Below are 26,908 nucleotides of genomic sequence, written 5' to 3' on the forward strand. Positions count from 1 at the left end.
AAGGCAATGAAATATTACCTACAAGATGCAAGTGTCAGCTGCCCATGCATTAAAGAAGATGACTATAGATCATCGCATCCACTCTCATCGTTAAACTATTGTAGACATTGTGATACAAGAAGATGTTTTGCATGTTCATTACATTCTCCAGTTAAGAAATCTTGCTTGAAATGTGAAAGGGAATATGATCTCATAGCAACACATTGTAATAGGTGTTATGTATGCCCACTCTGTGGTTCTGACTTAAATACGTATCCGTTATTATACAAATCAGGGGGCATAAAGGATGGCGTCGAACAATTTGCGTTGATGAATAGTCAAACAGATCGAAACGAGAAGCTTGTAGGCAAAGGAGTTTTATTCAAGTGTAAGAAAATGGACTCTATTGATCATTCATGTTCTTTTAAATTTGTGACCAATATTGAAACCAAGCCACAAAGTTTACAAGAGATTGTTTTGAAGAATATAAAAAGTGACACTGAGTATAAATATGAAAAATTAAGAGATTTTGGAGACTGGAAATTGAATTACGAAAGAATACTAGATAGAAAGCAAAGGATAAAATGGAAGACTGAAATCTTGGAAAGATTCGGAGCTTTTGAGGTAGCTAAAATATTGCAAGCTCACAACAGTTTGGAAACACTTGAAAAGAAGGAGATTGAGGTTATTGATTCCCTGAAAGATATTACGAAAAAAGTTGTTCCAGTGCCCAAAAAGCTACATCAAAATATGAATTCAATCTGTCCATCATGTTTAAACATCTTGGATGTCAAAATGACAAGCCGATTTCCTTTGGTGTATGTTGTGCCCATGGTTGGATATCCTTCCAAGCTGGTCAGGGAAATCAAGGAAGGAAATATTAGAGTGCCAGTTTTGATGAGTTTTATCAACACAAGTGGCATGGAAATGGATGTTACAATCACAGGTGAAGAGATACCGTTCAACACAATTCGAATTGGGTGTAATAGCTCGAAGTCTCTGAAGGATGTCCCGACTTGTATGCTTTCACATGTTCGCAAAAGTTCAGGTGATTGGAAATGTGAGTTAGATACAAGAGACAAGGAAGTTTTCAAATTGATTACATACCATGAGGATGGAGAAGAAAAAGGCAGTGGAGAAGCAAAGGTAAAGAACACCGAGTTGGAAGATGGTCACGAAGTAGTTGACGTTGGAGGAAATTGGATTACTACAAAGGCATGTATCGATGTTAATGTTGCGGAAGATGTGGTTAGCGGTAAAATAAAGTTTAACGTTATGATTACTACATATTTGAAAACTGGGGAATATAATATTCTATACGAATGTTGTTGTTTGGTTTAATATTATGGTCGTTAATTTTTTACTTTTTTTCTCCCTTCCCCTCGAACTAATCAAGATAATCTTGTGTCTTCAGGGTCAATTTTGAATACTTTGTCTGGGTTTAATAATAGCAATGGATCAAGGGCAAATTTGATCTTCCTCATCAAATCAATTGGGGCATCCCCTAGTTCTTCTCTCAAGAATTCTCTCTTACCTATTCCAATACCGTGTTCACCAGTTGCTGTCCCATCCAACTCGAGGGCATGATGGACCATTTCTTTGACGACATTTGCAGCTTTTACGTAATCCTTTTTGTCGTACACAATAAAGGCGTGATAATTACCATCACCTGCATGCGAAACTATGGAAGACATGAATCCGGCTTCATTGAGTAACCTTCTAGTGTTCTCCAAGCTGTCAACCAGCTTAGAAATTGGAACTGCCACGTCGGTTGTCCACAGTTGAACATCTTGACCCAATTTTTCCTTACCTGCATCTAGAGTTGACCAAAGTGCAACTTTTCTGGCAGTCCATAATTCCTCCTTTTCCTCCTCATCTTCGGCAAATCTGAAATCCTTGCGACCAATGTTACACTCGGTACAGATACTCTTCACATCCTTAGTAAGCGCATCAACCACAGTCTTGGAATTACCTCCCAATTTCATCATTAAAGTTGGCGACTCTGCATATTTCTTGGTGACATTACCAGATTGGTTGACGAATTGCATCATTTCGGTATCCAACATTTCCAAAGCATTGACTTGTAAACCGGACTGGACGATTTTGGCAACTGCATTGGCGGCATCCCTCAATGTAGGGAAATTAACAACTGCCACGTTTTCAAATTTTGGAGCAACGTGTAGTTTCAAAGTTGCTTCTGTGACAATACCCAAAGTACCTTCACTACCGACAAACAAGTTAGTCAAGTTATAACCAGAAGATGACTTCCTTGGTCTTCTCTTTGTTTTGATGATGGTACCATCAGCCAAGACCACAGTTAATGAGACCACATTTTCTCTCATTGTACCATATCTCGCAGCATTAGTTCCAGAACAAGATGTACCACACATACCACCAATACAAGCGCCAGGTCCTGGATCAGGTCCAAATAAAAGACCTTGAGGTCTTAAAAACTCATCCAGATCTTCCCAACCAACTGCTGGTTGGACAACAATATCCAAATCTTCCTTATGTAAAGCCAAAACTTTGTTTAACCTAGACAAATCAACACAGATACCCTTCCTAGTTGGAATATAATGTCCCTCCAATGAGGTGCCACCAGTGTAGGGGACAATTGGAACGTGATGGTTATGGGCTATTTTGAGGATCTGGGAAACCTGTTCGGTCGATTCAGGATAGACAATAGCATCTGGTCTTTCCTCATCGCTCGGGTGGTCTGTGGAGAAATAAGCATCGGAATGTGTATCGAGTTCACTCTTTGAAATTGTGATTTGGTCTTCTCGCAGAAGCGGTTTCAACTCGTCAATGACCTTCTGGGAATCCCCATATAGTGGCGGCATGGCATTCTTTAGCGGGAATGTCGATGTATGTGGGAATAAAAACTCAGGCGGATTCTTGCATAGCTGGAATGAGGCCCATGATGTTCCCACCAAGGCACCAATGAATAGTATGGCTGTTGTAGACAAGAAGGACTTTCCTAAATCCTTTCTAGCTTGAGACTTGGGATCCTTTTCAGAACCAGTTTTTGCAGTCTTTTCGGTATTGGTAGAGTAGTGACGGTGGTGAGAGTATTGCACCCTTTGAGGAATTGCAAGTGCATGTCTTAGTGAGACTAGAGAGGAATGTCTAGTTCTCGATAGGTGCACGGCGGCACGTGAAAACGGCAACATTATCATTGAAGACGGGTAGTGGAATGTGGATGGTAAGATGACAGAGTTACAGTCTTTCTTGTGTACTATATTCCAACTTTCAGGAGAAGAAACTTGCGTATTCTTATATACATGGGTCATTTGACATGGAACACCCCCCCCCCCCCCTCCATCTCTATATAAAATGCCTCTTTCTCAAAGAGGAAGTTTGCGGGGATATTTGCGTGGGATGGAGTGGGATGGTTGAAAAGAAACGGAGAATTGCAATACACCAATAAGACAACTTTATACATAACATTAGACATATTTACATGATTGCACGTAGTTTTCCTTGCTGTAGTTGTGTAATTGTGATTGTCTTTTGTTTGGCCAAGTGAAACAATGTATCTTATGGACCTACATGAAATCGTCATCCGATAGACCGTCATCGTCACCGCCAATGAAGTCGTCCAAGTTGTCCTTTCTGAAGGAGGCTGGACCTGTATTAACCTGTGCCATTTTCACCTTCTTCTTACCTGCACCGCCTAGGGAGGTACCGCCCGTTTTCTTCAATCTGTTCAGTCTCTCGTCCTTGACCTTCTTTGTGACCATGGTGTTCAAAGTGGCAATGAGTTTCCGTAGTTGTTCGACAGTCAATGGCTCACTGATGTCTCTTGCCAAGTCAATGGCTAGGGCGTTTGCATAAAAGAGAGATGATTTCTCGGCAATCCCCTGTAGGGTTGAACCCAAGGCTTTTCTCAATTTCTCAAACTCCGGTTTGGTAGTTGGGGTGAAGAGAGGATGTGCAGTCAATGGTGTTTCTGCAGAGAGTTTCAACACATTGTCGGTGTTGTTTGTAGCCCTAGATCTTGGATGGTCGTTCACTCCTAATCCGTCAAATAGATCAGCAGCATGGTTGAGATCAGCATTTAGTTCAGCCTGTTTTAGCATATCTCTTCTAGTTTTCTCATCAACTAAATCGATTTCCATTAGAGTCTTCTCCTTGGTACCGTTCTTCTTGGCAGCCTGCTTGGCCCTCTGTTCGGCCTTCTTTGCTTCGAGTTCGGCCTTCTTGGCCTTCTCCTTCTCCCTTTCCTCGTCAGAATCGACATCCCAAGAGTCCAATACAGGCTCGTCATCTTCAATGCCGTCTTCCCACGATGTCACTGCAGCTGCAGAGGCACTGGTGGATGGAATATCAAAATCTTCGTCGTCTGAAAACAATCAAATAAAAGTTTTACCCAAGTAGGTGTGGTAAAAAGGTTGGTTAGTATATTGTTGGTTTTAAACGGATGCGCCACATAGATGATGTGCTTTAAAATCAATTTAGATGAGATATGGAACTATTTCTCATCAGTTGGGTTCAACACTTACCCCAAGACATGGTTCTTCTATATTATTTTCTGTCTATTCTCTTTAAGTTCAACAAGTTGTATACACAAAGGAGAATACAAACAAACTCTTAAATTTGCATGATAATTACATGTAGAGTTTATTCACTTCAACAAGATTCAACAACCCCAAAAAAAAAAAAAAAAAAAAAAAAAAACAAAATCGAGAAAATGTAAAAAATGTGAAAAGGATCGAAAAGTATCGAAGAATATTTTTTTTTTTTTTTCCTATTATTTCTTCCCTTGAAAAGCTATCAAGAAAAACATGCGCGAAAGTCTCAGAATTAGAGTTGAGAAGGCCTGATGAAAATGCCATTTTGATATTATGTAATTTTCGAGGGCAAAATCAATGCAGGATTTCTCACTAAGGATTTTAAAGGACGATAAAAGGAGAACGAGAGAGAGGGAGAGAGTGGCAAGTATCCATATCAGTTCAATAGTGGCACCTGTTCAGTCATAACAACAACAACAACAACAACAACAACAACAACAACAACAACAACACCACCACTATTACTACTACAATGGCACTGCATATAGTTCCTACAAACACGCCCAACACCGACGACCAGGTGAAGAACACCGATTATGCGCCAGCTGCTCCATGTGCATCGGGGGTGACAGACACACTCCGTTCTAATGGCCCGATACAGGTCGCCACCATGATTAACAACAGACATCCAATTGAATCTCGGATTCTCAACTGGGACAAGACCCAGTATGCCATGCAAATGGAGACACGTCGCCGTGTTCATGGGTTGGCCGACCCAATCAAGAGGGAAATGGATTTACATATGGTACAGCTGAGTGAGGGGGTCTCTACAATCAACGGCAACAGGATCCACAGTGACATGCTCTTGGGGAAGGACTGGCGTGTTGATTGGGAAGATATATATGCTGACGATGTTACTGCTTCTCCTTATAAACTTTCTAATGATTTCCACTCTGTAATGGAGAACCGCTTGGGATTATAGAGAATTGTGTAAGGTGTATTTAGAAATATAAAACTATACAAATTAGGAGGGCCTCCTGAGGAATCCTGCTTTTTGCCCCCTGTTTTTATTTTTATCCTAGACTTTATAATGTATACAGCGTCCCGCGAATGCTGTTTTTGTTTTTTGTCGCCTAAAAAGGAAACTGCTGGAACAAAATAAAAAGAAAAAAAGAACCACAACAATATGAACCGTTGTAGAGTGACGGCTGTGAAAGTTGCGCAAGTTGCGAAATTTCAAAATTTGAAATTTTAAAAGTGAAAAATTGCCTTAGTTTTATTTTATTTTATTTTATTTTATTTTATTTTATTTTATTTTATTTTATTTTATTTTATTTTATTTTATTTTATTTTATTTTATTTTATTTTATTTTATTTTTTTTTGCTTTGTTTTATTTTTTTGCTTTGTTTTATCCTTTGACTGTTCCTGAAGTAAAAAAAAAAAAAAGTGACACAGTTTCCAAGCAAGAGACAGTAGAAGATTTTTTTATTTTTTTTTTGGGAGGATTTTCCTTTTTCCCATTTTTTTTTTCTTTTAATTTTCAATTTTCAGTTTTTTCTGGTGTCTTGACAAAGATTCCATTCAATACTAACAAGAGAACCGGTTGTTATAGAATAATAGCTGCATATTTCATCCCATCATTGTCGTTCCAACACCAGCACGAACTACAGCACGAACTACAGCAATAACTACAGCAATAACTACAATGAACTCCAACGCCTTTTCTTCTGATATGTTTACTTCAGACAGCACCTCAAATACCCCCAATGGTGGTTCTACAACAGGGAACCTTAACGTGTATTCGGTAGAGCAGATGGTGGACGTGTACAAACACTTACAAGAGAATGGGCAATTGTCTGCAGACCCGTATGCGGCGGCAGCGAATTCCTCCAGGACCGGTTCTTTGGAGACTCCTCAAATTGTGAGTCTCTTGGCCAATGGAGATGGATACAAGGAGGAGAAGAAGAATCTGAGTACGAAGGAGCAGGAAGATAAGGAAGACAAGAATAACAGCAGCAACAACAACAGCAACAGCAGTAATAGCAACAGCAGCAGCAACAATAGCAGCCACCAATCAAGACATGATCAAGGTGGAGGTGAAACAGGGGCTCTGAATGACACATCTCTGAATTTGATTGTTGCATCTTGGTACTACCTTGATGACCATCACAATCAACAGGGTCCGTTTGATTCCACAATTATGCAACAGTGGTTCTTATCGAACTTTTTGGTCCCTACATTGTCGGTCCGTAGAGAGGGGGAACTCGATTGGCTCTTGATTTCGGATTTATGGGAAATCTGCCAAATCCAACCAAACTTTAACCCTTCATTGGCACCCTTTAACCAGCCACTACCACAGATTCCATTGAAGGGTATTCTTCGGAAACCAATATTACCAATGGGTCTGTCTTTGTTTGATTCGACAAACTCCATCTTCAACAATCCATCCAATAACAGCTCTCAATTCCTGAATAATACAATCTCCTCTACTGTTAACACTAATTCAAACACACCCTTGTTAGGTAATGCAACCCTGGAAACTAATACTAATGATGCTACCATTGATTCTCGTTCAAATTCAACTTACAGTACCTCCTTGATGGGTGCCGTCTCTGGTCATACAAACACTTCCAACCTGATGAACTACCTCAATGTAGATATGAACCCTATAAATTCCCTATCACTGTCCTCCTTGAATCCGAGTCATGCAATCAATATGGGTTTACCTACACTGGATCTCAACAATCAAAATATGACCATGGGCATGGCAATGTCCAACAGCTATAGTATGTCCAATATGACATCCCTAAATAATGACCCTCATCTAAGTCATTTTAACAATATCACTTCAAGTATGATGAATCCAATAGGTAGCATGCATAGTTTGAGCGAGAGTAATGCATTTGGAAATTTGAATCAGTTGAATTCAATGGCTTCTACTCCTTCCTTCAACCCATTGGACCAGGCTTCCATGAACTTGGAGTTGAGGACAGATTCTCAACTAGCTGTAGAAAAACAACCTCTCACTCCCTCCGCTAATCAGATGACAGACCTAAACAATACACTTAATCGGTTGGATATATCTACTCAAAAGAATTATACCACAAACAGAATAGAGATGGAAAACGCAGTAGCGCAAGCTCATGTTAAGGAAAATATGGAGAGTATGGGATATACAGGAGAGAGTGGAAGTCCGAAACTAAATACACATGGAAGAAATGATGGATCGAGACATGACAAACAAGGTTCATCTAATACGATTGAAAAGAAGGATGAAGAACGTATTCATGAAGAAAAGGAAGCATCCGCATCCAGAACAAACGAAACAAGCGAGAGTTGTAGCATGAAAGCGGAACAGCCAGAACCAAACAATGTTCCAACTCCTATTCCGTCAGTCAATTTGGAACAACATATGAAGGCCCTGGAGTCCGAAAACAAACGCAAAATGAAGGAACAGCAAGAACAGAGAAGACTACAACAGGAGAAGCTAATGAGGGAAGAAGAAGAAGCTAGAAAACGGGAAGAAGAAAAACTTGCGAAAGAATCTGAAAGAGAGAGGTCAAAGAGAGAGAAGGAGGAAGCGGCAAGTACAAGTCAATCCAGGAAACTAAAATCCACAGTTGCTCCCTGGGCCAGCGTCTCACAGAAGTTACCCGTAAAGTCATTGGAAGAAATCCAACGTGAAGAAAAGCTGAAGAGAGACGAAGAACTGAAACGTCTGAAGATTGAAGAAAACGATAGACTGCTGGCGACTAGACTAGCCTTGGAGGACTCCGCAATTCCAACCATTAGTGTCAGCAAAAAGAAGAAGGTTATCTCGCTGAGTGAATTATCCAAACCGTCTACACCATCTTTATTAAGCGGCTCCTCATGGGGAACTGGCACTTTTGCTCCTTCGATCCCCACCCCTTCTCTCGAGGAAATCAAGAGGGAAGAACTGTCACGTTTGAAGGCAGATAAAATACCTATGGGACAACAGACTATTGCTCAAGCCATTGCACAGCAAAAGGCACTATTTTCTGGCGGATCTATGGATGATGTTGATGCGGGTCAGAGTGACACGTCCGATTGGACTGTTGCTACAAAAAAGCAAAAACCAAAGGTGGTTGCTTCGATCACCCCTGTAGCCTCACATCCCAAGAACTCCAAAATAAAGACAGGTGTACCGAAAACCACTCCCTTGAAGACAACGACTGTCAAGCAAATGAGTACTGCATCTAAACCAACAGCGACTTCTTCCTTTGCATCGTCGTTAAGAGGCACAGTGTCAGTGCCAACTTCAAAGGCAGAAATGAGCTATCCGGCACCTGTTGTGGATTTTTTGGTGTGGGTTCGTAGCCAGCTCTCGGATCTCTACAAGACCGTCAATAAGGAAGACGTCATACAAATTATGATGCAGCTACCTGTTGGATCAGACTCACAAGAGATCATTGCAGACACCATCTACTCGAATTCTAGCACTATGGATGGCCGTAGATTTGCTAGTGAATTTATGAAGAAAAGAAGTAGAATTGAAGAGACTATTAGGAAGAAGAATTGGGCTTTCGATTGGTTCGAAGCCATTGAGAACACCAAAAATATCAAGATCTCCAAATCTTCAACCAGTACAAACGACGATGACGACTGGAGTGATGCCTTTACTGTTGTCTCTAAAAAGAGTCGTAAAGGAAACTAGAACTTACCAAACAGTTGGACTGTTACACCAGTTTGTTTTCTTTTCAGATAAGAAAAGGCTGATTTTGTAAAATTACTTGCATATATAAGGATACACGACTAATTAAAAAGTTTGTTGGTTTATTTTGCCTTGAAAGAAGCGACACGCTTTTGAATAGACTCAAGGATTGGTTCCACTCCCTTCACTTCTAAACGATCAAAAGTTTCTTTACGTTCGCCAATAGCAGCAATTCTTCTCCTTAAGGCCAGGTTCATCATTACCTCTTGCGCATTGGCAAATATAATCCTAGACCATCCCTGTTTGAAGGACTCTGCTTCTTGTGCAACTTGCATCATTTCTTGGTCTTGTAATTTGGCTTGTATTTTGTATCTTTTATAACTATCATCGCCAATCAACCCACGCGTGTATAGCACCATAATCGATGGTTCTGTTTCCTTCAATTTCATTATACGGCGCATGGACTCGGCAGCACGGTTCACCAATGCTACTTTCAACATTTTTTCATGTGCATCGATACCTTTCAAGTCGTGGTACAGCACAGCAGGGACAGAATCTGGTGTTATTAAATCCTGATTTGTTTCGACGTCGCATGTTGGGAAAAACAACGAATCACTGGATAGCTTTTGCAAGGACTGAATCTTCGAGCGACGATGATAGACAGAGAACATTATGATTGTCAAGACCAGGATCCCGAGGTAGAGTAATGGTGTGGTGATGGAAATAGAAATAACAGGAGGCACAAACTCATCTTCAGCAGTAGCAGTAGCAGTAGCAGTTGCAGTTGCGGCAGATGTCACATCGGCCAGAGTCGATGTGACTGTTTCTATGATGGTTTCAGTCAGTGTTTCCTCGGAGCCCATCGTTGTTGGCTACAAATCACAAAGACAACGTGTGGAAAGGAACTTTGTGTTTAACTTGGAAAATCGCTGTTTTCAAGAGGAGTCGAGAATTTACTTTTACGTGTACAAACTGAAAAGTTTCTACTTTCTGGAGATCTACACAAACGGTGGGAGAAGTGGACTGGTTTACACTCTCTTCTTCTCGTTGTTCATGGCCACGGCAACCAGGTAGTCCCTCTTTGTATTGATGTGCATGTTCTTGCTCAGGAGCTTCATTTTCCCGCCGTTGGCCAGTGCTGTTCTAATACTGTCAATGTCGAGTTCCTTATAGTCGAGATTGTAAAGCTTTAGTCTGTATTTCAGGTTCATGGAAATACTTCCAAAATTGACGAACCACCAATACCACTTGTTTGTCGGGATAACGGTTTCGGAGATTCCAACAGGACTCACCTTTGTGCTGAGAACCTTGGCTTTAGAAGCTGCAGTTTTGATTGTTTTTAAAAATTCCTCAACGTCAAAGTGTGGTGGCACGGAGAGCACACCCTTGCCATTGCTTATGGTGCCCTCAATGACAACAAAGAGGGTGATTTCCTTGATGGTTTCAGGATTGAGCAACTTCCAAGATTTAGGTACTTGTAGAGATCCGCCGAAACACCACCCGAACCAGCCACTGGCGTTTGGAACAAGAACAACGCCTTCATCCGTAGCCACCCCCACCTTTATTTTGTTTGGGTATTGGCACTGCATTTTCCAAACAAAGTAGTCAAGTGGCCCGTTGGCATTGACAAATACAACATCGCCGAGTGAGGGAGTGTTGGCTAGTTTACCAGCTTCATCGGATTTTCTGATACCGTCTACAAGGAGCTCCTGTTCACAGACGTTGAAGAAGTATGCAAGCAGGATGTCCAAGAAAACCCTCGTCAGTCCCGATGTGAGTGTGAATAGCGGATAGAGCAGCACCACGGGGAGAACAACAACAATCTTGATTGGAATCAAAAATACATGGAATATATACGTTGCCAGTGTTGGATGGATATTGGCAGGAACAAAGGGAGAAATCCCCGTTGTTTTGTCAGAGTAGACAGAAAACTTCTCCATTGTGTGTTTTATCGATGTATCTGATAACTATTGGTCCCTTGGAACGTGGAAGAGGCGTAGTATCGTTCATATGGTAGTGTCCATGCTGGTTTTGCTGTACGTCAACTCCAGACTTTTTTTTTTCTCACTTCTCATCTCTTTTTCTCCTGGGTAGTGAAGTAATTCCGTACTTTATATCAGAACAGACACCACGGGAACGCAGAACCAGTCAAAGCTGACCTTCTACAGCAGGTTGTATTTTGTGTTTTGCGAGTGTACATGATGACAGTTTATAAAAACACTATTTAAGGGATGGCCTCCTCGGGCCAGTCGACAACCACTCGTTCTCTGATACCAGGATAGTAAACGTTCATCTTCTCCCATGCCTGCAATCTCTCGATGCTAGTGGCAGTAGCGTTTCCCGCATCGGTTCTGGTGAATGCCTCTGGATCCACGGCCAGACCAATAGTGAATGTAACAAACCCAACGTCCAGGCAGTTGATTGTTGTAGAAACAATGAAATAGGCAACCAGCAACCCACCGAATAACCCAATGGTCAACATTTCAGGACCCATTTCCTGTAAATTCGAACCTTGGAAGGTTATGTAGAGCACCAACCCGGTTATGCCCATGGAAAGCAACGAATAGAAGGAAATAGCAGATCCAATCAATGAATCATTGATTAAAATGTCCATTCCTTTATATTTCAAAATCTCAAAGGTGTCTCTAGCAGATGCGAGGTATGGTTTGCCATACATTGAAAGGTAGGAATATGCGTACCTATTGAACCATTGCATCCAATATTCAAACTCTCTGGCAATCCATTCTAAAATCGTGACAAAACAGAGCAAGAAGCAAGTAAGCAGAGATGCATCGCCATTGGACTCGTTGTCCTGCTGTCTAATTGACTGTAACCTGGATTTCACTAGTTGCAGTGACATCCTGAGTGTCTGCACTAGGGAGACAAGTAAAGATCCAAAACAGATAGATCCAAAACAGTATGTGAATGCACGGCGGATTGCCCCGAACGCAGGTGTTTTCGGTTTGGATTGTTCGGGATAAGTATCAAAGAAATACCAAGAGCTAAACACTCCGGCCAAGATGACGTGGGTTGTATTTTGTAATACCTGGAAAATGTAAAAGCCGGAAAACATTGCAAAGAGGTAAACGAATATGGACACAGTTGAAACGCAAACGTCATTACCATTTGTATGAGGGCAGTTTGTATCATCGCCTAGAGTTCTCCAGTTAACAATCATAACTAGTGAGACCATATAAACTATGGAAATGAATGCGGTAATAATAGAGGACATGAAGGAGACAAGAATGGTTGACGGGTATTTTGTCATTGCCGATACCACCAATTTGAGCATGAGTGCAGAAAAGGAAAACCTGCTAAAATTATTGAACATAAAAGCCATCATCAAAGTACCCAAGACACCAAACAAGAGGGCAGGAAGGATTGCACCTGCCCAGAAGGATGAGAATGCAAATGTGAACAAGGATAAGGGCACAAGGAGAAATGAGATGATAATAAAGGCAGTTGGACAGAGGTAGACTAGGAGAAGCAAAAAGGTCGAACAAACCAGGGGAGTTATTGTTGTAACTGAGACAAACATGTACAAATACCTTGCGGACTTTGTAAGCTGAGCCCCCATATCATTGCTATTGGTGGAGGTGTCCCAGAATGTGTGGTTGTTTGATAGACTCTTGTACGAGTAATGTGCCAGTCCAGTAAACGCTATCACCACAATGGTGAAAATGTACGTAAAGACTTTGTCGTTGTATACCGGTTCGTTGATGGGGAAGGCGTCATCGTATTCTGGCGCCGGAACGGGTTTCTCTGGGATTTCAAAGTCCCACTTGGTGTCTCCCTCGTCATATGGAGGAAGGACCGAGTAGTCATACCTGCCATTGACAGGTTCTGCGTATGGTGGGGGGATGCTCATTGTGTGTGTGTCTCTGTCTGTCTGTTAGAGGAAGAAGTCCAAGGAAGAATCCGGTTATGCTGCACAGAACAACCAAAGGCAATGTTTATAAACTGAAAGGCGAATTTACATTTAAAGTGTGAGGCAAAACAAAAAAAAAGACATGGCATGGCAATGGAAAACAAAAAGAATTCTAGAGAAGAAGAAAGAAGAGGAGGCTCTGCACTTATTTCCTCCAGTGTTTTTCTCTCTGTCTCTTTGTTTTTTTTTTCCAATCTGATTTGACGTGCAAGGCAAAGACATCACATGTTTGAGAATGGCAAGAGAAGGGGCGTGGTAGTGTATACCAAGCCGGTGTAGAGAGTGTGATTTTAGAGTGAATCCATCCATGAACACGAGTAGAGGAGATGTATGAGCAAATCCAGGGTGTTTGTAATGGTCCAAGCCGCAAGGCGGCGTAATGGAATGCAAGAAACAAGGGATACTAATGAAGGGGTAAGAGGTGTCTAGTTGAGAAGTACATAGTAAAAGATGAATAGTTGAGATGTACATGGTAAAAGATGAATAGTTGAGACAAATGAAGGTGTCAATGTTCCTGATAATGACACTGCAAGAAACAAATACCGTGCAGTTGGAAGGGGGAAAGAGATGGCCGAGATAAGTGTTGTTGAGGCCAAAGGATGTTGGAACCTGCTACAATAGGAGATGGAGCGGCCTATAACTCCGGCGTGTTTGTGTTGACAGCCCTATACATCAGCCAATACGAGAGTTTGGCATGTCCTTTAAAGGGTTTGCTACCCCCACTCCCGTAATCATCGTTAAAATCATCATCATTGAAATCATTATAATTAACCTCATCACCATTCCCACTATTATCACCTTATATTCTCCACTCCAGGGAGATGCATCGTTGTAAAGGGCATGGCTGTTTGTTTATTTTACCCGACAAGCCAATACCAAGAGCGGACAAACCGCATCAGAATGCAACAGAAGGTTGGAGAAACGTGATGTCATTTTTTCCGCAAACGGAGATCTCGCACAGCGGTGAGATATAAAAGGCGGAGATGTGGACACCTTCTTTATACAATTTCCCTCTACTTGATTGTTCCATATTCCTAACATCTAATTACAACTCTGAACATCATAATTATTTTAAAATTCTCAACCCAACTGCAATTGGATTGAACTAAATCAAATTATATCAAATTAAACCAAACTAAACTATTTTAAAGCTTAAACACAATGTCCCAAGTCTACGTTACTTTGAACAACGGTATCAAGATCCCTCAAGTTGGTTTTGGATGCTGGAAACTTGTCAATGAGGTTGCAGCTGACCAAATCTACGAGGCCATCAAAATTGGATACAGACTGTTTGATGGTGCCCAAGACTATGGTAACGAGAAGGAGATTGGCCAGGGCATCAAGAGAGCAATTAAGGAGGGAATTGTCAAGAGGGAAGACCTAGTTGTAGTTTCCAAGCTATGGAACAGTTTCCACGATCCCAAGAATGTGGAGGTTGCCATCAACAAGGTTTTGTCGGACTTGGACTTGGATTACCTTGACATCTTTTACATTCATTTCCCAATTGCGCAAAAGTTTGTTCCAATTGAGAAGAAGTACCCACCTGGATTTTACTGTGGTGAAAATGGATGGGAATTTGAAGATGTTCCTCTCTCTGTTACTTGGAAGGCAATGGAGAATTTGGTTGACCAAGGTAAAGTTAAATCGATTGGTATCTCAAACTGCAATGGTGCCCTAGTTCAGGATTTGCTAAGGAGCGCCAGAATCAAGCCACAGTTGTTACAGATTGAACACCATCCATACCTCGTTCAACCAAGGTTGGTTAAATACGCACAGGATAACGGCATCCATGTTGTAGCATATTCCTCCTTTGGCCCGCAATCATTCCTTGAATTGGACCATCCAAAGGCTAAGGATACTGTGTCATTGTTTGAACACGACACCATCAAGGAGATTGCAGCCAAACATAATGTTTCCACATCCAAGGTGTTGTTGAGATGGGCCACCCAAAATGGCGTTTTGGTTATTCCAAAGTCCAACAGGAAGGAGAGACTCTTGGAGAACTTTTCGGTGAATGACTTCCAGTTGGATGAGGAAGATATGAACAAGATCACCGGTCTAGACATGAATCTGAGATTCAACGACCCATGGACATGGGGGGCTGAGATTCCAACTTTTGTGTAAATGGTGTTAGTCTGATCTAATTCAACAATTTATGCAGCACCTTACGACTGTAATGCCTTTATTTTTCTTTATATTTCCCAGCGTGTTGTTCTTTCAAATATACGATGAGTATAAATTAATTTTACAAAGCAGAAACAACAGGATCTTTAGAAACGTCACTGTAAACATCGAATCTTCTTTGAACACTGAAGGGAATATTTCTTCTCGTTTCTTCAACAACGTCCTTCTTCAGTTCTGCATAAACGATGGTTTCCTCATGGCCGGCCTCAACGAGGATCTCACCATCTGGATCGACCACCATGCTATGGCCATAAGCCTGATAGCCGCCCTGTGGGTTACGAGCGGGGGAACACATCAACACGTAGTTTTGGTTGTCAATAGCTCTGGCAACGGCAAACTTTGACCAGAATTTAGGACCTGTCACGGTATTGAATGCACCGGGATAAGCCATAATACCAGCGCCACGTCTGGCTGCAATCATGGCCAATTCCGGGAACCTGATATCATAGCAAATACCTAAGCCGAATCTGGTGTCGATTTCTGGAATGTCGAAAACTGTAACCTTGTTGCCCGGTTTTAAAGAATCAGACTCCTTGAACGTGATTCCGCCCGGAATAGAAATGTCAAAGAGGTGCACCTTACGATGCTTGGCAACGATTTCCCCCTTGGGATTGAAAACAAGAGAGGTGTTGTAGATACCGCCGTCATTGTCGTCGATTTCCGGAATCGAACCTCCAATGATAGAGACATTGTACTTTTTCGCCTGTTCACTTAAAAACGTGCTAGTTTCCCCCTCTGGGATACGTTCTGCATAATTTGCAAATTGGTCTACGGCATATGGAGATTGGAAACATTCAGGCAGAACAAGAAGTTGTGGTTTTGGATCGTGTTGGATCGCCCTCTCGATGAATTGGGTCACTTTGGCGAGATTGGCCGTCTTGTCTCCACCACAGTGGAATTGCAGCAGTGCCACTTGGAGAGTCTTGGAGAGAGTAACGGCAGACATTGCAAAGCGGCAGAATGGGTCTACAGTGTATACTTTAACAAACTATCGTCAATGAGGAGATTGGCCCAGAGAAGGTGATGGTGGTTATATACAACGTACAACGACATCTGATAACAGCCACAGTAGTGTCTCATTGACGGAACGGGCTTTTTCCACCAGCAGCAATTCGTTTAAACAAATCCCCATACAAGTCACGTGACGGCAACAAGAGAGGTTGACGGACTTTCAAGGAAATCCAAGTTTGGCGACGCGTCGCAACGGCGCGAATGGAAGTGAAAACCGTTTTTTTTTTCTTTTTTTTTTCTCTTACATTTTTCCTTTTATGGAACCGTTTCACTGTACCGAGATTTTTAAATCTGCTGAAGAGCAGCAAAAAGAAGACATTGAAGTCAGAAGAAGACATTTAGGTCAGAAGAATAAACTGTACTATAACGTGCCATAACATAGTGTAGTCCAGTGTGGTGTAATACAATGTAAACTATGGAAGGTGTTACTTTTTTGTCACACACACACAGCGTGCCAATGCCCCCGCACAATACCGACATTGAACCCTTGTAAAGGAAAAGGCTTAGCAGAAGGAATTGGAGGCTTATACGGAATCACTCCTTTTTATTCTTCATATTGTCTCTCTGTACAGGCTATATATAACCCTCCTGTTCCCATGTCTAACATTCTACAGTGACAAACACTGCCCCGTTGCCGTCCACACCACCAACATGGGCCACCACCACCACCCGCAATACTACCAACAGAGTCCACAGTACTACCAGCCCCCCCTACAGCAGCCCCAGGTCGTGTATGTGCAGCAGCAGCAGCCGCCGCAGAATAGCAACAACGACAGCTGCTGCGGGTGTTGCTGTGGGGCATTTTGTGGATGTCTCTCAACGTTACTTTGTTTGAACCTCTGCTGTCTCTTCTAGCACTGACAACGCCGCTTAACTTGTCCATAGCCTACCTTCTACCCTCTACTCTCTACTATCTACTCTCTACTCTCTGTTCTCTGCATCAACTACTAAGCAGAGGTCCAACACAACGGCTAGCTGCATCTCCTCTTGAAGAAACATTGTCCTTATCTCTGTGTGTACCAATATCTATGTATCTCTTGAAAAAACAACTACATTAGAATGAAACAAAGAAAGAAAAAAAAATATAAAGCAAAAACAAGACACACTCCCCCCCCCCCTCTTCTCTCCCCGCCAAGTTATGGCCATTGAGAAATCATCACAAGACAATGTCCTCCATCTACCCCTCCTGTATTTGAACATGGCCATGACTCGTACTCTGCATTCAAAGGCTCTTTACTACAGCCAGAATAGATTCTTCTCGAAAGTGTCACATTCTCAAATCACCTTCTCGCTGTTGCGCATGGTTGCTTTTCTTCCTCACTGTATTTGTTCCACTCAAGGCAAGTCTCTCTGGAGTAGAAAGACAGTCTCCACTAGGCCAACCTCAGAGCTCCCAACTTACACCAACTAATGGGTTACTCACAACAGCCGCCGCCTCAATACTACCAACAACCCCCACAACAACAGGGATACTACCAGCAGCAGCCTCCTCAACAGTACTACCAACCACAGGGACACGCCCAGTACCCACAACAACCGCAGGTGATCTACGTCCAGCAACAGCAGCCACAAACTACAAACAACGAAGACTGCTGTATGGCATGCATGGGCACCTTCCTTGCTTGTTTGTCCTTGAACCTCCTATTGAATGCATGTTTTCTCTTCTAATGGGGGAAACACATACACGCATACACACACACGACCCCCTTTCCCTCTCCTCTTGGCCTCGTTGGTCACCCTACTTCTAACAGCTCCCCCCATCTCCGTCCTGCAGTGTCACATCCACTTCAATACAGAAATACATAGCCAACCGTCTATACCGAAAACACACATCTCCGTCAGCATGTCACGTGACACAGCAATTTTTGTTTGTCCTTGTTTGTTCTCAAAATGTTGCCTGCCCTAAGGAGGAAACGCGTGAGATTCTGGACTAGCAAAACTTGCTCTATAGAACCAACGAGTGATATCTGACTTGCTCGTTCTATTGTTCCGCCAATAAATCCGATAGAAGCATACCTAAATCGGTGACCAGATGTATTCACAACATCAACAACAAAAACAAGATCAACAGCAACATCCACAGCAACATCCACAGGCTCCGCCTCCAGAGTATGATCCGCAAGGGCAGGCACAGCAAGATTATTACCAACAGCAACCGCAGCATGCGTACCAACCCCCACAAGGGTACGGAGATTCCTCACAGCAACCCCCAATGGTTTATGTCCAGCAGGAGGAACAACAAAAGTCAAACAACATCCGTTGCCTAGTGATAGCATCGGCATGCGCCTGCTTGATCACAGACATAGTTCTTGCTGCATTGTCATCGTAAAGATGGTCGAGCTGCATGTGCTCTTGCTCTTTTTCGTACACTTATTTCCACTACCTCTATTATCATTATAACTGTCGATATATTTATTACTCTGTTTACTTCTACTACCATTAATACAACTTCTTGTTAGATGCTTCCGCTTCCACTCCCACGCCCGTGGCCAAGCACAAATATACTCTTGCCCGTCTTGATACAGCTGCTTGACTTCCTTCTGTGTCCAACACGTTGATTGCCAATTTTATAGTTGCGCTTCACTCGGTGAGTTTCTTGCTGCCCTCGGAATTCTTTCCCCTTGGGGAAAATTCCCCGCCACGCAAATTTCACACTCTTTTCGATAATCTCCGTTTTATCTCCTTAATCTTCACAGTCTATGGATTGTACATGTAAATATATATACATGCACAAACACATACACATAAACACCTCGGGAAGAGTGTGGAGATCGCCATAGACATAGTACCATTGTACAAGCGATGCAGTTCCGTCGTTTCCAATCTACACTGAAACTGGTGTCTCGATGCCCGCCTCCAAAGTATGATACCGGATGCACATTCTGTCAACCACCTCCAGAATTGGACTTGAAATCTCCTCCATTCTCCATCAGAAACACTGCCCCTCCACTGGCAAAACACGTGATTGTCTTATCGGAAACTTCCAATAAGGACTGGCCGAAGAAAGTGGAGGCATATCCCGTGATGAGGAACCTCGGCGCTGTTGGTAGGGGAAATGGTAACCTGTTCAGCATGTCAACCCTATGTCCCGAAACCGAAACCGGTCATGTCGAGGTGTTGGTTTATCCCGACTCGAAGAAAGTGACATTCAAAGACAACTCGGCCAATTATAGTAAGTTCGTCAAGGCCATGGACGGAGAGCTGGCTACAAATGAAACCCTTTCAGTTACCGCTTTTGAAAAACCACTAATCTTAATATGCGGACACGCAGAGCGTGATGTGAGATGTGGTGTCGTGGGGGAACTTGTACATGATGAATTTGAGAAAGTTCTGCATAGGGAAAAACTCAATGTGGAGCTCGGGTATATCAGCCACATTGGCGGCCATGTGTATGCTGGCAATGTTTTGATTTATAAGCCCAACGGAACCATGGTTTGGTATGGAATGGTGAGGCCGCAACATGTCCAAGGAATTGTCACAAAAACAGTCAAAGCCGACACGCTCATTGAGGAATTACTTAGAAACTAATATGGAACTCTAAATACACGAGACGTGAACTATATATATATATGTATGTATATAATTGTATTCAAGTTAAGCCGTAGAACTCAGTTGGCACTTGTTCTAGCGCCTGCACCGGATCTAATTAACTCAATCGATTCTTCGCTGATTTTAACATCAGGAATTGCAACTGTTGGTGTCTTTTCAGGTTTTGGTAAAAATCCAATTTTGATTAGATAAGAGACATATACCGCTAAAACTTCCTTTGTGACACCTCTAGCATGTTTGGCATCGTCACTGCCATACCATTTTTTGTCTTCGGCTAAAACCTCACGGGCATTTCTATCGTCCAATTCAGGAGCCAGACTGTCTTCTGGCAAGTTGCCGAGAACCATGTGCAATAATGGGAATAACGCATTATCATTGCCATCATCAATAACAAATTTTTCTAATGTCTTACACCATGCACGGTATTCCTCTTTTCTAACTTCGTAACCAAAGTCGTTTAGCGCAGCTAGCATCTCATTGAACTTAATCCTTGGATGGCCAGTGACCTGAACAACGGATAATTTCTCACCTGTTTTAGCTGGAGGGTGCAATGCAGAGGCCGCAACAATTCTGGCAACATGGTCAACGGGAACGGTATTCACAGAATTGGTAATCTCAGGGTAAGAACCAACTTCAACGCACCCTTTCAGCATTCTCAACAAGAAATCATCGGTGTTTGCCGCACCTGACTCACTGAAGCCCTGGACGTAACCAGGTCTAATAATAGCACCCCTTAGGCCCAACTCACCAGCACGACGGATTATAAACTCAGCAGACCATTTGGACTGACCATATCCTGTACCTAATCCCGATTTGGCTGCCATCAGATCATCGGACTCAAGAATCCCGCCGATATCCTTCTCCTTAGAATGTAAACTTGCACCTAATGCAACATAGTGTGGAACATCGACAGTTGAAGTACTTGAAACAAATGTAAAATGCTTGGCCTTACCCTCGGAGCACATGTTTAAAACATTAATTGTAGAAATGACGTTTGCGTCTCTTAATTTGTCATAAGGATAAACCCAATGGACAAGAGCACCATTATGGATAATGACATCAATTGTGGAAGATAGTTTATTCCAAGATTCGTCGCTTAATCCAAACTGGGGCTTCGACAAATCGCCTAGAACAACTTCAAGCTTAGACTTGTAAGAATTATCCCAAACACCGTAAGTCTTGCTGGTCTTAATTAATCTTTGGAGACCTGTTTCAGGATCCTTGGCACGAACATGTGCATAGATTTTGATGTTGAGTTCAGAACGCTGTAATAGTTCCTTCGCAATGAAAGTACCCAAGAAACCTGTTGCACCAGTAAGGAAAATATTGATTTCTTTCGAAGGATCAAGTCTCTCCAATGTCTGATATGTATGTTTCAATTGGGTCTTTGAAAGTTTAACCGCGTCTTCATAATAATCAATCTTTGAGGCGTTTTCATTTTCCACGGCATCATTTTCCGCTGTTTCAGAACCATCTTCCATGTTTGATAACCTTTGAACTGCTGAAGCAAATGATGAAATGGTTGGGTGCTTGAAAATAGTCCCTAATGGAACATCAATGAATAGTTTTTTTCTCAATTCAAAAATCATTCTAGTTGCTAAAATAGAATGACCTCCCAAGTCAAAGAATGAGTCCTCTGGGTGAATAGTGGAAGGCCTGTTTGGCAAAACAGTGATCCATAAGTCTCTAATCTTTGCCTCCATTTCAGTGAACTCGGCATCTGATGTGTCATTTGCAGCAGAAATTTGAGCAACTTGCGCCAACTGCTTCTCAGATGGTAATTGTAATTTTGGCTTATCGACTTTACCGTTAGGGTTCAAAGGTAACTTCGTCATTGGAATAACTATAGTTGGAATAGAATATGAGGCTAATCTCTTCTTTAAGTGCAGCTTTAGATCCCTAATCAATTCAGCATACTCCACTAATCCTCTAACGATCGGATCTTCAATGGCCTCTGTCTCCGGGGTGACATTCTTGTAATTTGCTAATTCATCAACAGCCTTAGGGACAAGGAATGTCACAAGTAAAGGTTCACCATTCTTATCTTTTCTCACCAAAGTAATGTTTTCTCTGATCAAAGGATGCTGAGAGATATGTGTATCAATTTCTCCCAATTCGATTCTAAAGCCTCTAATCTTAACTTGATCATCTGCACGGCCACAGCATTCACAGTTACCATCAGGTAAGTATCTTCCTAAATCACCAGTTCTATATAGTCTATCTCTTGGTAATTTCCAGAATTCCCTCCATGGCTCGTTTTTAGAAATCTCTTTATCCTTGGCAATGAATTTATCGACTGGAACGTACCAGTTGTTAACAAACTTTTCCTTATTCAAAGCATCGTTCATTCTGTAGCCTTCGGCCAGGCCCGCTGCTCTGACATAAATTTCACCAACTTCACCAATACCACAGGTTTGAGTTCTATCATTTCTATTGACAACTAATAACTGGACGTTCAGCATACCTTTACCCGCGGGCATAATATCTTTCTGGGTTTCTAAGAAATGAGAGTCTTTAGAACGGCTTGGAATTTCAAAATATGAAACCGCCCTTTGGGTTTCGGTGGTACCATACATGTTAACAATGTAGCAGTTTTCTGCTAGCGTTTGCAAACGGAGACAGTCTCTCTTTGTTAAAATATCACCAACAAAGAAGGCATGGTGTAAGCTCTTGATGTCAGCTGTAGCTTGTGCGCTCAACAATTGACCCATTGCTGGTGTTAGGTGAGTAACCGTGGCACCATGCTTGGACATCCATTCGGCTAGTTTTCCTGGAGTACCAATATCATCTTGAGTTGGAACAAGCAAGGTTGCACCAAGGAACAAAGGTGTAAACATATCTCTTTGGATAGGATCATGGGCAATACCTGACAACATCGTGAATTTATCGTTTTCGGACAAGTTGAAGGTCTTAGCCATCCATGGGAAGTAGTAGGCAAGTGAGAAATGTCTACCAAGAACACCCTTTGGTAATCCTTCAGATCCCGACGTGAATGATAAGGTAGGGTTAGAATCCGGACCAACAACAACACCTGTTCTTTGAGACTTGTATTGTTCATATTCAGCTAGAATGTCTTTACCGTTTACAATTCCACCCAATATAGAACCATCATCTTGGAGTTCGATTTCCGGAATCCGGGTAATGACGTTCAATTCTTCTCTAATGTAATTTTCAACCAAGTCATCAATGACGCCTGCCTTCTTAATTCCAATAATACCTTGTGGGTTTGCAACCTTTAAATAGACGGTTTGTCTCGCAGGAGGGTAAGCAGGGTCAATGACAGAGAAAGTAGCACCGGCTTTTAGGACACCCATGACAGACACCATTAAGTCGACGCCTCTGTAAGCATAAATCATCACAATGTCGCCCCTCTTAATACCGGTTTTGACTAAATAGTTACCAACAATATTAGAAGCTTCATTGATTTGCCTATAGGTGAAGTGCCTATCTTTAGATTTTTCATCAAGAAACGAAGCAGTTTCAACAACACATGTCCTATCTGGATGCTTGTCAGCATTGTCTGCAAAAATGTCCTGGATTGCACCCCTAAAATTGGACCAGTCAAGATCAATTGTCGGGTCTGGTAGCACTGCCCTTTGTTCAGGTGTGATTAACGAAATTTTAGAAATGACTTGGTTTTTGTCCTTCTTGACAATCTCCACAACCTGAGAAAACTGTTCGGAGAAAAAGTGAATTCTTTCCTCCTTATATAAAAGAGAGTTGTAGTGAATAGTTACAACTGAATCCTTATTGAAATAAATGGCCATGTCTCTAATAGAACCTGGAACAGTTGTGCTCAACGAGTCCGAAGAGCCGGAGAACTGAAAAGACGATTTGAACAAAGCAGGTGGTTTTTCCAAATCTTTAGATGATTGTAACTGTTTCACAATAGTCTCAATAGGAACTAGCTTAGAATAGAAATTTTCATAGGTGGATTTGACATACTGATATAGTTCACTGAAGGTTTTCTTTGGATCGATATTTAATCTGAGAACAAACTCATTCTGTGCAAATTCGTCATTTGTGCCAATGGTCAAATCATCATCACCGGTTAATCTGTAGATGAGAACTGCATATACGGTTAATGCGGTCAAAAAATCGGTATTCTCTGGAACTGTAAACTCAAGTGTTGCTTGTTGGATAGAACCATCTGTGGGTCTTTGGAAATCAAATGGCAGGATGTTGAGAGTTGGAGAATCCAACGTCTCTGTCCAAAACTGAGTGTCTAGCATTGTCTATTGTTAAGATGGACAAAACTGAGTGATGACGATGAATTAGCAGGAATCACAAAATTAACAAAAGAACAAAATGACTAAAGAGATGACAAATTGTGCCTAACAGTTCCAAAAAAAAAAATCGGTGCTTTCAAATTGGTACAACCTATTTAACCCTTGTAAGTTGGTTGTTCTCAAATGACTCAGTCTTGAACTCACAATGAGATTCCAGATGCCGCAACCGGAAGGAGAAAGAAATAATTAAAAAAAAAAAAGGAAAAAGAAACAAAAAAAAGCCGAGGGGCTCAGCTTAGTTTCCCTTAAAACTTGCTATCGTGAATTTCTCGCGAAAAGAGAGAAAAATCCAAGGTTTACTGGCACGATGTGGGTGCTGACAGTGGCGTTGAAGAAGTTCACCTTGTTTGGGAACTAATGTATAGGAGGAGACGGTCTGTTTGGAATTGAAGAATACTATTTCTGGCAGGAAGGTACCAGGAGAGAAAGACAATGTCACAGAGAAAGCTGTTACAGTATGTGTATACATGATAAGGAGGGGGAGGAGAGTGGATGTTTGTATGGTTCATATCTGCACAATTCAAGAACAAAATACTAACGCCAAAATATATATTATAAAGAGAGATTGATCGTGTTTTCAAGAAAGTGAAGGAAGGACTCGAGGAGTTTGATTTTATCTATGAAAAGCTACAGGACTGTGAGAACCAGTCACAGAAGGAGAAGCTGGAATCTGACTTGAAGAAGGAAATCAAAAAGCTTCAGAGATTCAGAGAGCAAATCAAGAACTGGATGAGTGGTTCGGAAGTGAAAGACAAGAAACCGCTTATAGAGCACCGGAAATTGATTGAAAGAGAAATGGAAAGATTCAAGGAGGTGGAAAAAATGATGAAAACAAAGGCTTTTTCTAACGAAGCTTTGGCGTCGAATGTAGAAGTTGTCGATCCAAGGAAGAAAGAGAAGATGGCAACTGCTGAATATATTGAGGGAAGGATCGAGGAGTTGCAACTGCAAATGGAAGCAATTGAAGCTAGTATAGATCAGATATCGTCAACGTTGAAGAAGAAGAAGTCGGACGCTTCAAAGCAAGCACAAATTGCAACGCTTCAAGAGAAATTGGGAAGACATAAGTGGCACATTGGCATGTTAGAATCCATCTTAAGGCATCTAGAAAATGACAATATTGAAGTTGAGCAGATCAATGAAATTAAAGAAGATATCGACTATTATGTGGATTCCAATCAGGATCCAAACTTTATTGAAGACGATACATTCTACGATATGTTGGGACTGGATGACATGGAGGATAGTTTTGCAGTGATACCCGGAGATGACTCTGAGTTTCCCGTAAGCTCAAGCAGATCGCAGTCTGTATCTGAGGATCTTGATAAAGAGAAGTCGACATCGCGTGAGAAAGAACGGGATAGGAAACGTGATAAGGAAAGGAAAACCGAAAGAGAACAAGAAAAGACAAGTGAAGAACCAAAGGATAAACCCAAAGATAAAGGCGATGATAAGCGGGAACAAGCTCAAGAACCTCAACCGAAGGAAAAAACCGTTAACTTGGTTACCCAGTTGTCCCAATCCCAAGTAAGCTCACCGATTTCCAAGACGGGTCTGCTTGCATCCACCTTGGCTGCAGCGATCCCAAAATCATCACCTTCAGCAACACCACTGCTAAAATATGCCGCTGTTGCATCGTCAGCTGCCAAGAAAACCTCAACTGTTTCCACACCGACTCCGATCTCATATGCTACATTAGCATCCTCAATAAATGGTACCATCTCAAATACTAATAGCCCATCTACTCCAACACAGAAAACTTCCAGTATATCAGGATCAATATCTTCTTTAAATGCGCAGACTTCAACGCCGTCGAAGTCAGTCTCTAACATATCGCAGTCACAGTCTGGAGGGGCCGAACATATAAGCTGTGATACATTCACTATCCCAGAACCTTCTGTATCTCTTGAGACCATTAATGCGTTAGCTTCTGCCAATGCATCGAGAATTCTAAATAATAACAATGCAAATCATCCACATGTAAACAACATTGATGAAGAGCTGTCATTCTTAAACCAGCAGACTTTTCCTGCTACTATGACAAATTACTTGGAATCCCTCGAGATTGCTAAAAACAGGATGTTTGAGTTTAGGAAACAAGAACAGTTACATGTCCCTAGTAAAAAGTCTCAACCACCTGCTACGGTATGTGAATTGAAACAACCCGTGTACTCCGAAATATCCTCATTTTTGGAGACCTCATTGTTAAATTGTCCCGATTCATATGATGCTGATAAGCCTCATAGATACAGTCCTAGCAACCCTTATGTTTCTCAGCCAAATTTCCCATCGGAACCACTACTGGAAATAATCAATTCTAAAAAAATTGTTGAAAAGTTCAGTCTTGATACGCTCTTTTACACATTCTACTACTACAATTTGAGGACGCCGTCAAGATTTACAAACTTTTTTGATTCCACACCAAATCCCGACGATGACTACTTCCAGTTTTTAGCTGCACAGGAACTCCATCGCCGTGGGTGGAACTATCAAGCCCACACCCATACTTGGTTCAGTAAAGATGATATTGTAGATGCCGCTACCGCCGTAGGCGGAGTTAGTGGGAATCAATGGAAAAGCTTCGACTTTGTTGACACGTGGATGGTGAGACGAAATGCTGGGTTTGTCTACGATGCTAATGATGTAGAGAAGTCTTACTTTACTGTATAGGTGATAAGATGTATGTAATAACGATACACCCGAGATTGCTTAGCAAAAACAAGATGATAACAAAACACTCGGCCGAAACAGCTGCACTAAAAGAAATAAGCAAAAGTTTATAAA

The 26,908-nt window shown here is 41.8% G+C and overlaps 13 protein-coding genes across 13 annotated transcripts; 6 read left to right on the forward strand and 7 right to left on the reverse strand.

Moving 5' to 3' along the window:
* Window positions 1-6: 6 nt before the first annotated feature.
* C5L36_0B11910 (uncharacterized protein) lies at window positions 7-1,320 on the forward strand (the record flags this gene model as incomplete). The annotated part of the gene is made up of 1 exon (XM_029465578.1): window positions 7-1,320. The coding sequence occupies one exon, from the start codon at window positions 7-9 to the stop codon at window positions 1,318-1,320; it is 1,314 nt and encodes a 437-aa protein (XP_029321437.1).
* Window positions 1,321-1,370: 50 nt separating this feature from the next.
* C5L36_0B11920 (uncharacterized protein) lies at window positions 1,371-3,269 on the reverse strand (the record flags this gene model as incomplete). The annotated part of the gene is made up of 1 exon (XM_029465579.1): window positions 1,371-3,269. One exon carries the CDS (start codon window positions 3,267-3,269, stop codon window positions 1,371-1,373), a length of 1,899 nt encoding a protein of 632 aa, XP_029321438.1.
* Window positions 3,270-3,524: 255 nt separating this feature from the next.
* C5L36_0B11930 (uncharacterized protein) lies at window positions 3,525-4,491 on the reverse strand (the record flags this gene model as incomplete). The annotated part of the gene is made up of 2 exons (XM_029465580.1): window positions 3,525-4,321; window positions 4,482-4,491. 2 exons carry the CDS (start codon window positions 4,489-4,491, stop codon window positions 3,525-3,527), a joined length of 807 nt encoding a protein of 268 aa, XP_029321439.1.
* A 531-nt stretch (window positions 4,492-5,022) lies between these two features.
* On the forward strand, window positions 5,023-5,472 carry C5L36_0B11940 (uncharacterized protein; the record flags this gene model as incomplete). The annotated part of the gene is made up of 1 exon (XM_029465581.1): window positions 5,023-5,472. The coding sequence occupies one exon, from the start codon at window positions 5,023-5,025 to the stop codon at window positions 5,470-5,472; it is 450 nt and encodes a 149-aa protein (XP_029321440.1).
* Window positions 5,473-6,196: 724 nt separating this feature from the next.
* On the forward strand, window positions 6,197-9,166 carry C5L36_0B11950 (uncharacterized protein; the record flags this gene model as incomplete). The annotated part of the gene is made up of 1 exon (XM_029465582.1): window positions 6,197-9,166. The coding sequence occupies one exon, from the start codon at window positions 6,197-6,199 to the stop codon at window positions 9,164-9,166; it is 2,970 nt and encodes a 989-aa protein (XP_029321441.1).
* A 119-nt stretch (window positions 9,167-9,285) lies between these two features.
* On the reverse strand, window positions 9,286-10,026 carry C5L36_0B11960 (uncharacterized protein; the record flags this gene model as incomplete). The annotated part of the gene is made up of 1 exon (XM_029465583.1): window positions 9,286-10,026. One exon carries the CDS (start codon window positions 10,024-10,026, stop codon window positions 9,286-9,288), a length of 741 nt encoding a protein of 246 aa, XP_029321442.1.
* A 165-nt stretch (window positions 10,027-10,191) lies between these two features.
* Window positions 10,192-11,103, reverse strand: C5L36_0B11970 (uncharacterized protein; the record flags this gene model as incomplete). Its single annotated transcript, XM_029465584.1, has 1 exon — window positions 10,192-11,103. One exon carries the CDS (start codon window positions 11,101-11,103, stop codon window positions 10,192-10,194), a length of 912 nt encoding a protein of 303 aa, XP_029321443.1.
* Window positions 11,104-11,387: 284 nt separating this feature from the next.
* On the reverse strand, window positions 11,388-13,031 carry C5L36_0B11980 (uncharacterized protein; the record flags this gene model as incomplete). The annotated part of the gene is made up of 1 exon (XM_029465585.1): window positions 11,388-13,031. One exon carries the CDS (start codon window positions 13,029-13,031, stop codon window positions 11,388-11,390), a length of 1,644 nt encoding a protein of 547 aa, XP_029321444.1.
* A 1,221-nt stretch (window positions 13,032-14,252) lies between these two features.
* On the forward strand, window positions 14,253-15,215 carry C5L36_0B11990 (uncharacterized protein; the record flags this gene model as incomplete). Its single annotated transcript, XM_029465586.1, has 1 exon — window positions 14,253-15,215. One exon carries the CDS (start codon window positions 14,253-14,255, stop codon window positions 15,213-15,215), a length of 963 nt encoding a protein of 320 aa, XP_029321445.1.
* Window positions 15,216-15,336: 121 nt separating this feature from the next.
* Window positions 15,337-16,221, reverse strand: C5L36_0B12000 (uncharacterized protein; the record flags this gene model as incomplete). Its single annotated transcript, XM_029465587.1, has 1 exon — window positions 15,337-16,221. The coding sequence occupies one exon, from the start codon at window positions 16,219-16,221 to the stop codon at window positions 15,337-15,339; it is 885 nt and encodes a 294-aa protein (XP_029321446.1).
* A 2,867-nt stretch (window positions 16,222-19,088) lies between these two features.
* C5L36_0B12010 (uncharacterized protein) lies at window positions 19,089-19,814 on the forward strand (the record flags this gene model as incomplete). The annotated part of the gene is made up of 1 exon (XM_029465588.1): window positions 19,089-19,814. One exon carries the CDS (start codon window positions 19,089-19,091, stop codon window positions 19,812-19,814), a length of 726 nt encoding a protein of 241 aa, XP_029321447.1.
* An 80-nt stretch (window positions 19,815-19,894) lies between these two features.
* Window positions 19,895-24,067, reverse strand: C5L36_0B12020 (uncharacterized protein; the record flags this gene model as incomplete). The annotated part of the gene is made up of 1 exon (XM_029465589.1): window positions 19,895-24,067. The coding sequence occupies one exon, from the start codon at window positions 24,065-24,067 to the stop codon at window positions 19,895-19,897; it is 4,173 nt and encodes a 1,390-aa protein (XP_029321448.1).
* A 786-nt stretch (window positions 24,068-24,853) lies between these two features.
* Window positions 24,854-26,794, forward strand: C5L36_0B12030 (uncharacterized protein; the record flags this gene model as incomplete). The annotated part of the gene is made up of 1 exon (XM_029465590.1): window positions 24,854-26,794. The coding sequence occupies one exon, from the start codon at window positions 24,854-24,856 to the stop codon at window positions 26,792-26,794; it is 1,941 nt and encodes a 646-aa protein (XP_029321449.1).
* Window positions 26,795-26,908: the final 114 nt, after the last annotated feature.

The sequence above is a fragment of the Pichia kudriavzevii genome, chromosome 2, assembly GCF_003054445.1.
Source record: "Pichia kudriavzevii chromosome 2, complete sequence".
In the NCBI taxonomy this organism is placed as follows: domain Eukaryota; kingdom Fungi; phylum Ascomycota; class Pichiomycetes; order Pichiales; family Pichiaceae; genus Pichia; species Pichia kudriavzevii.